Source organism: Macrosteles quadrilineatus, unplaced genomic scaffold (genome assembly GCF_028750875.1).
Source record: "Macrosteles quadrilineatus isolate MER2022 unplaced genomic scaffold, UCM_ALF_1.0 Scaffold_7__1_contigs__length_78375512, whole genome shotgun sequence".
Lineage (NCBI taxonomy): Eukaryota > Metazoa > Arthropoda > Insecta > Hemiptera > Cicadellidae > Macrosteles > Macrosteles quadrilineatus.
In genome coordinates this window covers 10,968,571-10,983,007 of record NW_026542600.1, presented here as the reverse complement: position 1 = coordinate 10,983,007, position 14,437 = coordinate 10,968,571, and the positions used below count along the sequence as shown (strand labels likewise).

General features: G+C 36.7%; 1 protein-coding gene across 1 annotated transcript in view; it reads right to left on the bottom strand.

The window, feature by feature from the left end:
* Positions 1–12,349, bottom strand: part of LOC128998363 (transmembrane protein 161B) — a 41,246-nt gene extending 28,897 nt beyond the window's left edge. Inside the window, exons 1-5 of the mRNA XM_054424468.1 lie at positions 12,154–12,349; positions 10,340–10,443; positions 9,204–9,363; positions 4,125–4,238; positions 1,603–1,682 (exon numbers count right to left, since the gene is read on the bottom strand). Coding sequence (XP_054280443.1) covers positions 1,603–1,682; positions 4,125–4,238; positions 9,204–9,363; positions 10,340–10,443; positions 12,154–12,156 — 461 coding nt within the window. The 5' untranslated portion in view covers positions 12,157–12,349. The remainder of the gene's footprint in view (positions 1–1,602; positions 1,683–4,124; positions 4,239–9,203; positions 9,364–10,339; positions 10,444–12,153) is intronic.
* Between the last annotated feature and the right edge of the window lie 2,088 nt (positions 12,350–14,437).

Sequence of the window (14,437 nt, the reverse complement as noted above, 5' to 3'; positions counted from 1 at the left end):
CTCAACTCTACTGCAAAGAAACTAACTAGTAACTACCTCGTCAAAGTGCACAATATTACCTTAGCTGCATATCACAGCCAGCTTTTATGTTATTTAATATATCTAATATAGTGAACAGAGAAATAATTATATATCTGGACTTATTCTGATTCGTCAAAAGTAACTAGATTTAGCAAATGTGAATTCTAAATTTGGGATATTGATTACCAGACCACGACCATTGGTGAACCTAATAAATTATATAATTAAAATAAGGGTGTAGCATAGAGCACAAGGGCCTAGATTTTTTCAGATTTTTTGAGAGGATAGCAGGCTTACCTGAATGGGAAAGAGTCCAAACTGGCACAGGAACACAAAACTTTACACTATATACACAAAACATTAGAATATTTCACTGTCACTGACAGCATTTTCAACTAAGGAAGAGAGAGTTTTCCTTAGTAAAAAGTAAATCTCTCTCTTCCTTAGTTGAAAATGCTGTCAGTGACAGTGAAATATTCTAATTTTTTGTGTATATAGTATAAAGTTTTGTGTTCCTGTGCCAGTTTGGACTCTTTCCCATTCAGGTAAGCCTGCTATCCTCTCAAAAAATCCTAAATAATTAAAATAAGATTGCTCTTGCCTACACCCTTCCCCAACCCCTAACTAATTATCTACTCATAGTCTTAATGCTACTACTTATCCGAATACTGAAGGTCCTTCCGACGACCACACGGCACTACTACTGTACTCTACTCTCGCCACGCGTGCTTGCCTCGGGGATACTGCGCGGGCACCTAACTGTGTCACGTGACTTGCGCTATTGTCTTGTGGCGAGTCGCTACAAATTGAAACATAACAAGCTTGTTTTGAAACGTTTGCTGTGGCTGCGTGATGGTCGGCTGATGCCGAGAGCATGGACAGCTAATGCACGAAAATGGATAAGTGTGCGAAAATGTTTGAATTTAGTTTCATCCAATAGGAGAGGCATATTATAGCATGTACTGTGTCCCAATCGTTGTGGACATAGTTTTACAAGTACCCAATTGATAGCAGCACTAAACGAAACTGTTAGCCGGCCCTCAGTATTGCCAAGTGGATGGAAAAGGCAAGGGCAACGTAACCGAATACACCATAAAAAATATCAAAAAAAGGGGTCAAGCACAATTTTGAGGTTAGGTTTCTTCCAAAATGCTACATTACATTCATTATCGTTATTCTATTCCATGTCATTCAATCCAAGCCTAAACCCAAACTACGATAAATTTGTAACAGTGTCTATCACCGTCGTATCTGAAAACGAATTATACCAGATTGAAGTATAAAACTGGCACAATAAGCAGCAAGCGAAACAACGTCCCACGGCAGTGGTTAACCTCATGTTGGAACAATAGTTTGTAAACGGCGCTTTGACGAGTATACTAGTCACATGCCACTGAAAAGCGCTACTGGTGACGAGATTACTCGCCATGCGCAGCCAACAAAGATCGCGACACAACGCAAGTTGGAGACAGACTGTTGATAGCATTAACTATTTAGAGCTGATGGACAGTTAGTTGTTGACTAGTATATCTTACATTACCTCACATTAGCTCGAGGGCTAAGGCATGATATAAAGGATACAATGCAAAGAACAGTACTAGCAGGCACCACAACATACTTAGATTCACTTCTTCTTTGAGGGGCAAGTAAAATGTGTAAACCTGAAACAAACAAACACATACGATTAATTTTTCAGGAAATTCTGTATTGTAAACATTAATACACTTCCTCTATAAGCTTCCTTAGTTGGTGTGTGAAGAGCTTGATGAATTTAAGTTTAAACTAGTGTACCTGTTGCTTGGATTCGAGCAATTGCGAAGTATTACAGGTGTTATAATCAAAATTTCTTGTAAGTATCTTTCATTTTTCAAAAGCTGATGTTTCCCACCCATAGCCCCATTAGGTTGTACATAATAGCGATTATAAATTCTAAAAAAAAACACATTATTTCTATTTTTTCTACTTGGTGGTGTTCTATGACTTTCCTATGTTTCCATAGTTTGCAAATCGGCTCTTTCAATGATTTATCAAAAGATGCAGCACAGTGTTAATTTGGTTTTCTTTTCAGTATACATCAAATTGTCCAGGATTTCTCACTTTTTTCCATTGTAATATTTACGCCAAATCAAATTCAAATAGTAAATAGTTAATTTCAACCAAGTCGTAAATGTTTGCAGGACGCATTTCCTTAAATTGCAACTAAAATATTAATAGCAATTAAATTATCCAGCTGATCATAATGAAAACAAATATGTTCTTCATAAGGATAACAAAGGAACTTTAAAAACCACTGGGGCAGAGCCCAAGGGACTTTAAAAAAAAATTAAGGTCAGTTTGCAAATCTACACACCTAGACGAACATTTTGGTATATAATATGTGGGGTTAAATCTTAAAACAAAAAAGCCTTATCGTTCACAAAGTTTCATGTAGCGTACGAATAATATAGATTAACAGTAACGCTATGTTAATGGTAATGTAGTAAGGCTTTGAATTGTGGGCAGCTGTTTAGGGTATAGATGGGAGATACCATTACTTTGCAGTAATAGTCAGGAAAATTTTTTAGCTTTTAGAATTTGAGTGTTTTGTGATAGGAGTCTCGTGTTTTTCTGTTTGTAGTTTGTGTTCGTGTTCAAGCCTAGATCATCGGTCCTTACAATGATAAGCAGAACACACACACCATTATGCTATACTTGGTTAATTGTCGGTTAAACAGCTTTTTGTGACTTTGTGTAATACAATTATAGGTAGATTGAATCATTTAGAGTAGCAAGCGGGTGTTGCATGCACATTGAAATCCTTCCATCAATATTGCTTTGTCATCTCAAAATGTTTGTTGGATCTCATTTAACATACATATATTGTCTTGAGGAAGAATGGTGGAAGTTTTCTGTATCTCTCGCACTACTGTCCCAACACAATACCATAATTGGCAAAATCTATGGGCCAAATTTGATTTTGGCTTTTTTGCCTTGGTATTAACAAATTGGTCTAATTATTAGGATAGTACTGCGGATAGTCGTAGTACTCACTAGTGTGGACGTTAATCCACACAAGGGAGTATCCCATCCAAAGTGTATGCCTAAAAATATCTAAAATTCATGACCACCTAGAATCTGGATTATAGGACAACACCACTGTCCCAGTCATTCAGATAGATAAATAATTCACATTAATTGAGATTGGACCCCATCCGGTTTATCGAAATGACTTCCTTATTTGAGTAAAGATTTTTTTAAGTTGTGTATTTCCCGTTGTAGTTCAGTAACTACAGTTACAGTTAACACGTCTAAAAGAGAGATGAATCTAAAGCTAACAAATTTTGTTCATGTTCAAACACTGTATTGTATTTTATAGCAACCAAGCGAACAGAGTATAGTAAAAACATGACATTACTTATTTGAGCTTTAAAAATGTGTGATAGCAGCAGCAGTGGTTCGTCTTTATGCAGCTAAGTCCTTAACACGTTCAGTGCTGACTACATCAATTGATGTAGTCACGCCACGAGCACTCCTATATAAATGATTGAATCTACATCAATTGATGTAGTTGCGCAACCCCCACTACATTAGTTAAGCTGCAGCTGAGCTCAGCCATTGCCGAGGAACGTTAAAATCGTTGCTAGCCTGTAGCTTAGAATGTGAGATTTATTTTGGTGTCGGTTGGTACTAAAATTTCCCATAAAATCCTGTCTGACAATGCGTTTGTCCCGGTTTCGGGGATTTTCTCTCTTCAAGCCATATTACAAAGCCACTGACTACTGATCCAGGCAGTGCTGCTACCGTCAGGTGTTTAAGGGAACTACATCCAATCTCGGGGTAACGTAGTACAATCACCGCTGCTCTTTTGTTATTAGTCAGATTGAAATATTTGAATGCCAATTGCATTCGCTGTTACGGAACCGCGCCAGGCCTTTGCCCGGGCCTCGTCGCCATTGGCGAGCGCCTGTTGGAATGCCTGCCGCACTTAACGTGTTAAAAGACGGTACTCTATTTTATTTCTTATAGAGACGATTCCAAATTGTTGACGTTCTACTGCATGTTAGTACTGTATGATACTGAATTATGGTATTCACTTGTAGTATACTGCTAGATTGTATATATACCTCTGTAATCACATACACACATAACGCGTAGACAGCAAAGTCCAGAAGCCATTGGTATTCCCCAAAGTAGCGCAAGTGAATCACGTCCAAGTCTGTAACTTTGGCAGTCTCCAGCTGAAAATTCAAGACAGAATTCTTGTTATTTCACATAAAACGAAATAAATAACATCAATGGATAATGCCTATAAATATAAATGAAATCAATACATCCGTATCTAAATAAATGAGCAGCAAATTTATTGTTTGTCATTGCTTTACATGGGTTTACAACATATCGATCAACAGTGTTTTATATATAAAATGTATATGGCAAGTACTGATTGAAAAAGCTGGAAACACTTCTTCCATTGACTAAAACACAGAAAGACTTCCCATGTACTGTAATGTAATAGTATATTACGTTACTAGTCCTGAAAGTAAGTGTTTACCATCACAAGTATGTGTTTACCATACGAGTCCGGTACACACATTATGGACGAGTTACGTACGATAGATTAAGCCATAATAATAAATCTGTCCAAATCCTTGTATATTACCACCAACTAAAGGACTAAAAATCACTAGTCATAACCTCTAAGAGAGGTTTTGATTAAGCTGGCGGCAAACAGCTGTTTTCTGGACTAAATCCTTGCGTGGGAAGTTCGTCAAAATAGTGTAGTGTGGCGTAAAAATGTATTAATTAAAATCAATACAGTATCATAGCAAACAGCTGATCGATTTATCACTTAAAACGGGGTTATTGTCACTGGTTGGTAGACCATCTCAACAGATTCAACCTCATTTGTTGGGTTAAAATTTATATATTAGATGAAAAGTTTATTCAATGCTACTACCTAGGCTTGGAACGACTCTTTTAACTGAGTTTTAGCACATTTCTATAGCGAAATAACCGTAGTTAATTATCATTGTAAAACGTGTCTAGGACCTAAAGTGCAAATATGCATTACATTATCACATGTCAGATGTCATATAATATACTTAGGAAGGATAAAGGATGTAGACTAAGTTCATGGATTCGACATAATCAAATTTGTATTTCATAACTGGCTTCAAACACTTAGTCAACACAATTTGTGGTTTAATTTGTGACAGCTGAGTACTTAATTACTGATCAGTTTTCTTTGGGGTACTTTTGGGATATTTTTGTTTTGATAAGTGTCGACAAAAATTAACCTGATTATTATCTTTTACAGTGACACATTATGAATACAGTAAAACTATTTGGTGTGTACAAAATATGGACGGAAACTATGCCTTAAAAAAGGTGGATAGATGAAGTAGTCAAAGACATGAGAAACTACGAAGACGTGCAGGAATAAAGGCAGATAGTTGAGTCAAATACCTTCTACTGTCTTTATGGCCATGAAAGTAAGTGAGCTTACAAACCCTTTGAACTTAAAGTTGAACACTTGGGGCTATTCCTTGATTTTTACCATTATTTTAATCTTGATTTTTTCTAAAATCTTATGATGAACAACTGAGTTAAAATTCTTTTACCTTCAACCAGTTTTTTTTTCAAATTAGCATTTAAGTTCAATCATTAGAATAAAAATATTCACTTTACCAGATTGTTTACTTACTTTAAAGTACTAGTGTGGTAAAGTAACAGACCAAATGAGTTCAATAGTTGAGAATATATACATTCAGTATTACTAATAAATTTGTATTTTTTTACTTTAGTGCCTTCTCCTAAAACATGTAACAGAGTATAGGAAATGAAGTTTTAAACCGTTATTAAAAAACGGTCATAGGTAAAGTAGTGAAAGCAACATGCATAATTAGCCTTTACAACACTCGTAGATGTTTTTAAGGCTTTGCTGTAAAGACGTACGCGATTGTTGTGTTTAAACTACTCTTAACTTATCCCGTACGGGCAGAGACAATGGATTTATCCATCTACTTTATTCTTTGGCGTTCAAAGAAGAGTGGCGCCAATTACGTGGACAAGACTGGATGGTTTGGACAGTAACCAGCAGGTTTCACACTACTATAGCACTACTTTCCTGCACTTAGCAGAAACACTGATCTTGTACAGGCATACCAACTTGTCCCCACACTAAAAACGTTAATACAAGTATTCCCAGATACCAACTGCAACCTTAAAAACCTGGTGTTTAGCAAATTAATTGTAGTGTTTGTCCAAAGTATATAGTTCCAACAGAATGTTACACAGCCAAACTTTCCGCTCCTTCAGTAAAAGGTTTAAAAAACATCCACCAAGAAATACCAAAGCTGCACAAACTACACAAAACATCTACATTCTCTCACAAAACATGCAAACTTCACAAATTTAAGGGGCTGTTAAATTTGACAGTCAAAATATCATTAACGAGAAAATTCAATTTCAATCAATCAAATTATATATACACAACACTGAAATTAAGATAGTGGAGAGGCAGTTGTCAGTGCTAAATCGAAAATTTAGGTACAACAGTTTAGGACAGTACTAAAAAATGGAGGCTGAGAGAGCGACTAAAGGACGTTGACTTTGCTGATGACATAAGCTTGCTTGTCAAAAATATACAGACATTTAGGCCAATTTTCGTTCACTAGGCTGAGCTTGTTGGTCTTAGGATAAATATAAACAAGACTAAGGAAATGAGATTAAACGCTAAAGCAGCTGGTGCCTTGGAACTTAATGGGAAAGTAGTAGAAGAGGTTGTATCGTTCCAGTATCTCTGGAGCATAGTCACAGCGGAAAGAGGAGCAAAAGAGGATGTGAGGAGTTGACCCTATTTGGCAGAATAGAAATTTATCGACCAGGACAAAGATCTGAATTTTTTACTTAATGTATACCAGCGAGACATGGAAGATGGACAGAAATAGTACCTCAAAGCTCCAGGTTTTTGTTAACAAGTTCCTGTGGATTAAGAAATAAGAATGTTCTGGCTGAACACTATCTCAAATGAGCAGCTATGGGAATGCACAGGGCAACAAAAGATAGAATTGGAGATTTTGAGGAAGAAGTGGAGGTGGCTAGGATACACCCTTTGAAAGCTCGAAAAGGCATTGAGAAGGCATTAGAGTGGAACCTGCAAGCACACAAAAGAGAGGAAGACCTTGTGGCAATTGGAGAAGAACAGTGGAGAAGGAGCATAGGAAGAACTTAAGGTCAGCTGAGGAACCTGGCAGAAGATGGGATTAGATAGCGAGCTCTTCTGGACGCCCTGTGCTCCTACTAAGGAGCTACAGGAGATAAGTAAAGGGAGGGGGGCAGTTGTGAATAAAACTATCAGATGATCGAGAAACCAGGTCATGACATCATCACCGTACAGTCTAAACACATCTTCCACCTGATCACGTTGTGTCTGCGGAATATTATCTTTTGGTTGTCACCTAAATGTTCATGTTTTATATTCTTGGACATGTGTGTCTAATTTTTCTTGATGACGAACTTGAGCTGAAACTATAGTCATACCAGAAACAAAAGAACCCTGGGCCATTTCGAGCCGCGCAGGTTTGAAGGGTAAGCCCCACCTACCGGCGCGAACCACGTGATCTTTTCATTTCTGCGCAGGTTGTTTTGTTCTTGGTATGTCTATAGTTGTCATACCACAGAGCATCAGATCGCATGCAGGTATTTACACCAATTTAAAACATTTAAATGCGATCAGTAGGCTGAAATTCAATCAAATGAAACACGTTAGAGTTAAAATATCTTTTACAGCTGATGTAAATAAGCCAACCAGAGAGATTAACATTAAGAGTAATGTTTTACACAGACGAAGTAAGACGTTTGCCGACACCAGTTTGAAAAATTGACTAAGTGTTTAATATGAACAGAGTGTCTGCGTAGATGAGCACCGTGGGTACAGGGTTTATCCCCTTTCTTACAATAGATAGAGGTTTAAAGATACAAACTAGATGGGTTTGGAGTTCAAACACTTTCTTGGAGAGCACAACCTAATAAGCTTGCCGTCTTTGGAACGATCTCCCTTTAGCTATTAAATCCCTCGATAGTCGTTCCCGGGTTGTAGCAGCACTGAAAAATCTCTATTTTCAACGCATGGACACGGTTGGTTTGTCCTAGGGGCTTGTGTGCATGGGCGATCACTGACACGTACTGTATGTGTGTGTGTGTATTTGTAAAATTTAAAATTTACTGATTTTTCTTTTAAGTTTCTGTATCTATGATTTCTGTTTTGTTTTATTGTAAACTGATTTTGTTAAATATTTCATTATATTTAAGTACAGGTTAAGTGTAAGGCCCGGTTCACAAGAACAACTTTTCTAGCTGACTAAGCTTTGACTAGTGGACCACAGGATCATACCGGTTCACACGAGCGACATGTCCACGGACTAGGTGAAAATATCGATATCAAAACCACTCGGTTCCATCACTGGTGCAAAATGAGAACAACAGGAAGAATGCGAGCTGCAGGGCGACTACCCGATCGCTCGTGTGAACGCTCCCATAAGGCTATGTGTACTGCTACGCAGCTCGACTGGGTGACTGGGTAGCTGCCTCGAGTGACTGGGAAGCGGGGCCCGACTAGGTTTTGGGACATCAAGCTCCCAAAACCTTGGAGCTAGTCGGCGCCCTACGCTCGTGTGAACGGCTCCATTTGGTCCTGTGGTCCGCTACCCACTCGGGCTTACCTAGTCACAGCCTACTCTGCTAGGAATGTCGCTCGTGTGAACGGGGCCTAAGAAAGGGCTATGTGGCACTAACTTTGCCTGGGTAAATAAATAATTTTGCATTTGATTTCAATAACTACCTACTTATTTTTCCTTTTACAGAATCATTCTTCCTGAATGCAGAACAATAATCCATAACAGAAGCAGTTCCTCACAAAACTTATTTTAATCTGTAGCCGCCAGTCTCACAACTTATAATCAACATTGCTCCCTTCCTGTCCATTCAAAGGTCTATGCAAGTCAAAGAATTCATTTCTTGCATGACACTTCTGCTATAAAATAAATTATTTTTGAGGATGTCTGTGTGTGTGTGTGTGTAGGCCTACCTAAGCTGAAGTCACCATAACCTATAAATCTAAGATGTATAGGTATAAATCGATGATATTAAGATATGTATCTAAGAGATCATACAAATATAACCTATAAGCTATTTAGGCCTACCTCAATGTCTAAATTTCTGGGGATATGGAAAGTTTCTGGACCGGATTTCCCATTCTCAGCATATTTCCCCCGATGATCTTTTTTGCCTTTGGGCTTTTCTTTAGGAACTCTTGCAAGTGTTTTCAATTCATCATTCGTCGGATATAGATATCTAATTAATCTGAAAAATAAAACAAATACATATTTAATCTTTTATCAAATGATGTAATAATGATTGTTTTTACAAACTATTCTAGATAAGTTTATGCGTAACAATAGAAACGGCAACTGGTCAGTAAGTCGGTGGCACAGACAGTAGCGCCACAGACTTCGGGTTCAAGGCAGCGATGGTTTGAGTTTTGATCCTGGTACCTGCCACTACTTTTAACAGTACACTTCACCCTTGTACTGTACTGGCTCAATCCTTGCTTTGCTGGATATGTTTTCACACAGGTCCGTAGCCTATGTGGATAAAAAACTGCAGAGTTAAAAGAGGCTGCCAACTTTAAAAAAAAAAAAAATTAAGTAAGTATAAATTAGACTACAATGTTTTCCTGAACAGTTAAATATTTAACACAAAGCCCATAAATTTGAAGTAGGTTTTTTTTCCTTTGAATTAAAATCATCCCAAAACTAATTTTGTGTAGCCTAGTTTTTAATATTTTACATTCAATAGGCTAAGGCTACCCTACTGTATTTTTGAGTCAAAAAAGTTTAGTATGTTCAAGATGTATATTTTAACTTATGAAGCTATAGCAAACTATAATAAATAGGTTTTCCTAACTATGATAAATAACAAAAAAACCAAGTGAATCAATCTCTGCTATAGTAGCTGTTAAAGAATGTACCTATCGCCTTAAGTCGTCCTAAAGGTTTGGGCAGCAAGGCTAAGGCCGTTCGGTTGGAGTCGCTAGCCTACAGTTGTTACTTAGGAATGATACCTTACATGTTTCGGTCGCAATGCTAACAACAAGCCAAAACAAACTAATGTACACCCTAAACCAACGGTTTGAAACAGGCCTATTTTTGCTGGCACAAAAGCTACTAACAGAGAGTTTTGGAGGTTATACACAGTAGGCTAGAATTAATCAATTTAACAATTAAATACTAAATAAAATCCAAACTATGAATATTTACTCTGTGTTTATATCACATACCCTGTGGAGCAGATCAGCCATCTTGAGAAGGAGAAGTGAGGACTTATTTTCTGTATGATGCTGACCATGACAAGTGTAAGGACTAGTTGAGTCCCCAGCAATGCCTAAAAAAAGCAAAACATTAGTAATTCCTATACCTACAAGATCCTCATGAAAAAAACCCCTCTGTAAAAGGCCGGTGTATAAAACGTCACGATTAACATTACAACTATTAAGATAGGAGACTACATAAAATAAACATAAGAAATCAGTAATATCTTTACAGCAGTATGAATTATGGGCATTTAGTAAGTAGGCTAGTTTTTTGTGCGATATCACTATTCATTATACCCCTATAAATTTACTGTAGTAGACCTAACTTTGTTAAGGGCTCGATTAGACAGGGTTGAAGATTACAAAATGTTATCCAGCGAATAAAAAAGCAGGTTTTTATGCGAGTACCAATACCATTAAACTCCTGCTGTTAACCCATTCATCTGACATATAGACTCATCTAGAGTGCAAGCAACAGTAAGTAGGCTACACCAAAGTAAGTACGCCAAGTAAACTTTAGGCCTAGCTATCAATAGCCCGTAGACTTCAGTATATTTCAGGTTAGAGACAACAAATGTGATGTCTGGAAATCTTCAGGTTTCTCATGAATTTCCTCTTGGATGTTGGCTGCTTTTGAAAGCCTCAAATGTCTGTCTAAAGATAGATCTAAACCTATGAGTTTTAGCCTAGATCATAGATCTTGATCCGCTACTTTATGTATTATCATGTAAAATTGTGAATATCTTCACAGCCTTGCACTTATAAGTTTTATAACATAAACACTGATGAAAACTCGGTACCGGTATAGCATGAGTAAATAGCTCATACTAGCCGATTTTCAAATTTTGTTGGATGTAGAAGTTACTTACTAGGCCTAGTCAAAGCCTTCTAACCATTTCACAATTGATCATGTCTATTGCAAGATTGAAATGCCTAATCACAGTAAAGGATATAATTTGACTAGCTTCAAAATTGACCAGTTCCAACTAAATAAAAAACAAAATAAGTAAGTAATTAACTTCCTTGTTAATTAACTATTAATTAACTTCCTAATTAGCCTAACTAAATGACTTCGGTATAATATACCAAAGTACCCACTATCTTAAGTTTAAGTTGCCTAGAATCAAAAACAAAAACATGTCCTTTTTTTCTGTACAAACTCTTATGTGTGAGTTTACTCATCAAAGTAAATGTGTGCGTGAGTGTGCCAAAAAGGACTGGTTTCACAACACAAGAAGTTAGTCAGTGTTCTATATCAACTGCAGTTTTTCAGGCCTAAAGATCTCAACCATTTACAGCCAAAGGTGGTTCGGAATGTTTACTTCAATCAGACAACAGAACAATGTCTGTTGGAGAAATTCAAATCATGGTTTTAATAGATAGGCCTACGATGACATGACAGGGGTGTCAAGTGGGCCTAGTGTATCCCTAGGCCTAACTTAGCCTATGTGAGTTCAAGATGTTGTTTGTTGCTTAGGGCTAACCTGCATCTCTTAAATAATTTAGAATGTGTTTTTATTTAATCTGATAGCAAATCTGAGACCCCATTTATTTTTAATTGTTCATAGGTTAATATATTGAGTTTATTCCAAGACTAGAACACACTTTGCTGATTTTTAGACTTAAACTTTGTTGTTGCAAGTCTTTACTAAATAATGCATTTAATGTTACAGGTTTTTATAAAGTAAACCACAGAATTAGGTAGTTTAAATCTCCTAAAAATGTTATCACAGTTCTAAATATAAATTTAAGGGTACCTATTTTTACTACAAAACACCTACCATTATTATGGTATCTCCACCTTCTTCACACAAACAGGATTAATAATATCAAAATTAATATTTACTTTATATTTAGTAATATACTTTTAGACACTGCACGTAAATATCAAAACGTGGCCTTTATTTTTAAAAAACTCATAAATCGAAAACTTTATCTCTTCGTTTTGGCCTAGATTGCATTGAACTATTATTACACTTACACTTCAAGCAAGATTTAGGTTAGTTTTGTTTGAGCGTTTGAGCTTTTTGAGGAGACTAGACTAGACAGCTTTTTTTGACTATACTACAAACAGCCCCACAGCTGTTAGAAAAGAAAAATATCCCGTTCGGTCCATGTTTCAATGTTCCAAGCTTCTTTCGTTGCGATCTCAAGGGTTGGGTCCCGTATGACCAACATCCCAAATGTCCGAAACTGAAATAGTTTCATTTAAACATCTCGTTTAACCAACATCAGATATAACCGACATCTAATAAGGCTGACACTGTAGGTTATTGCGGTTATGTCGATTATATGATATGTCTGTTAAATGCGACTGTGTGTAAGTTTTCAAATCTGACCGAAACTGAAATACTCACTTCTTACGGACAAAAAAGCGTCGACCAAAGAGGGGGAGAGTACTGTCACGGCCACCTAGGCGGCCGTGGTACCGGTGGTACAGTACTAAATGGGTAGGTTTCACAGAGTCGACAACCGTTAGTGGCAATATGATATAGCGTCTAAAATTCTATAAGGTTGTCATCCCACAACGACTAAGGTTTTCGATCGACGTTCCATATTGTAAGTGTCTGATATATGTTATGGATATTTCACAATTTTGACATGTCATAGCTCTTAAATTCAATTACTACAGAGATCACAAATTCGTATCTAAAGTCCGAGTATCTGGAAGTCAATAATAATTACATCGTTAAAAGCTTTAAGGGATTTCCGGATCAAGGTATGCATTTCATTTGTCTTAATTACTTGTATACTCTTACTCTTAAAAAATTCTTGTCTCGCATTAATTACTATAATATAAACTTCAGTTAACGGAATACATGTAATGAAGTAGCCATTGTTTATCTCTTTATATACACGATATTAAATGCTTTATTTCCTTGGTCATGACACATGTATGGAAAAGTCAAATAAACTAATAATAAGTAAGAGTACTTAAAAAATGTCACAATTACAAGATTTGTTTGTTCCTGCAACACTCCATGCATAGAAAATAAAATAATATCACAATTAATTGTAGAACTAAAGAACTAATCAAATAAAACATACTTACAGGTTGTCAGGAAGTTCTAAAAACTCATGGATTGAGTAAAGTGGTTTAGCCAATAGAAACTCCCTCAGCCTCTTTAGTTAATTTATGATTATCAAGGTTCCGAACTGTACAAGGCAATTTGTCCATTAATTTCAAGCTTAAGATTTCCTTACCAACTTGGGTTTTCTTTAGTCTAACATAAGGTACCGTCAGCCGCACCAGTATTATAAATGAAGTCCCAGTTTGTGTTTTCTAGGCGATATAAAAAGTAATTTACCTTGTCTGTTAAAATATGCCTACACACTCTTCGACCAGAACCATCAGGTACTGAGGTACTGCACTTGAAGCAGTTTGCAATGGAGGCTGATTGCGTCGTGATCACTGACAGCAAGTCTCTTCACTTCCGTTTTTAGAGCCTTTGGGTAAATTAGTAGCAACGTTGCTTCGACACGAATTGAAGAAGATCAAGGATTTGCACAACACTGCCGGCCTCTGATCCAACAAAACTGCATCATGACTGTATATAATGTATATATCTGCCAATGTCTTCTAGAAATTAAGGCAAATGAATTGCACCTTTTGAGAACAACCATATGAACATAGTTATGACACAAGAATGTTTTTATATGTTTTTATGCACAGACACAGGCTGATCGAAACAATGAAATTTTTCCCTGTTTCAGGTAACAGATATTTCAATCCTACCAACCCCTAACCACGGGGTTACGGTTTACCTGCAACCGTAAGGGACTTGCCTTTTTCAAGGTTCAAGGCAGTTATGAAGGACTGGTTGCAATACGATCCTTTTTATGACTTTTCAGATTTTTTATGTATGCCTACCTGTTTTGTTATAGAAATGCAAATCAGGTTGTTCTTAATGTTTTTGCACTGTGTTTGCATGGCTATTTTCTTTCCTGTCTTTTGCATGCTTTTTGCTTCAGTTTTGTTTGTTTCCTTATTATTATATTAATCTAGGATGCATTTGTGAGTCAAGATGAATTATTTATTTTGTATTGTGAGTGACATAGCCTATA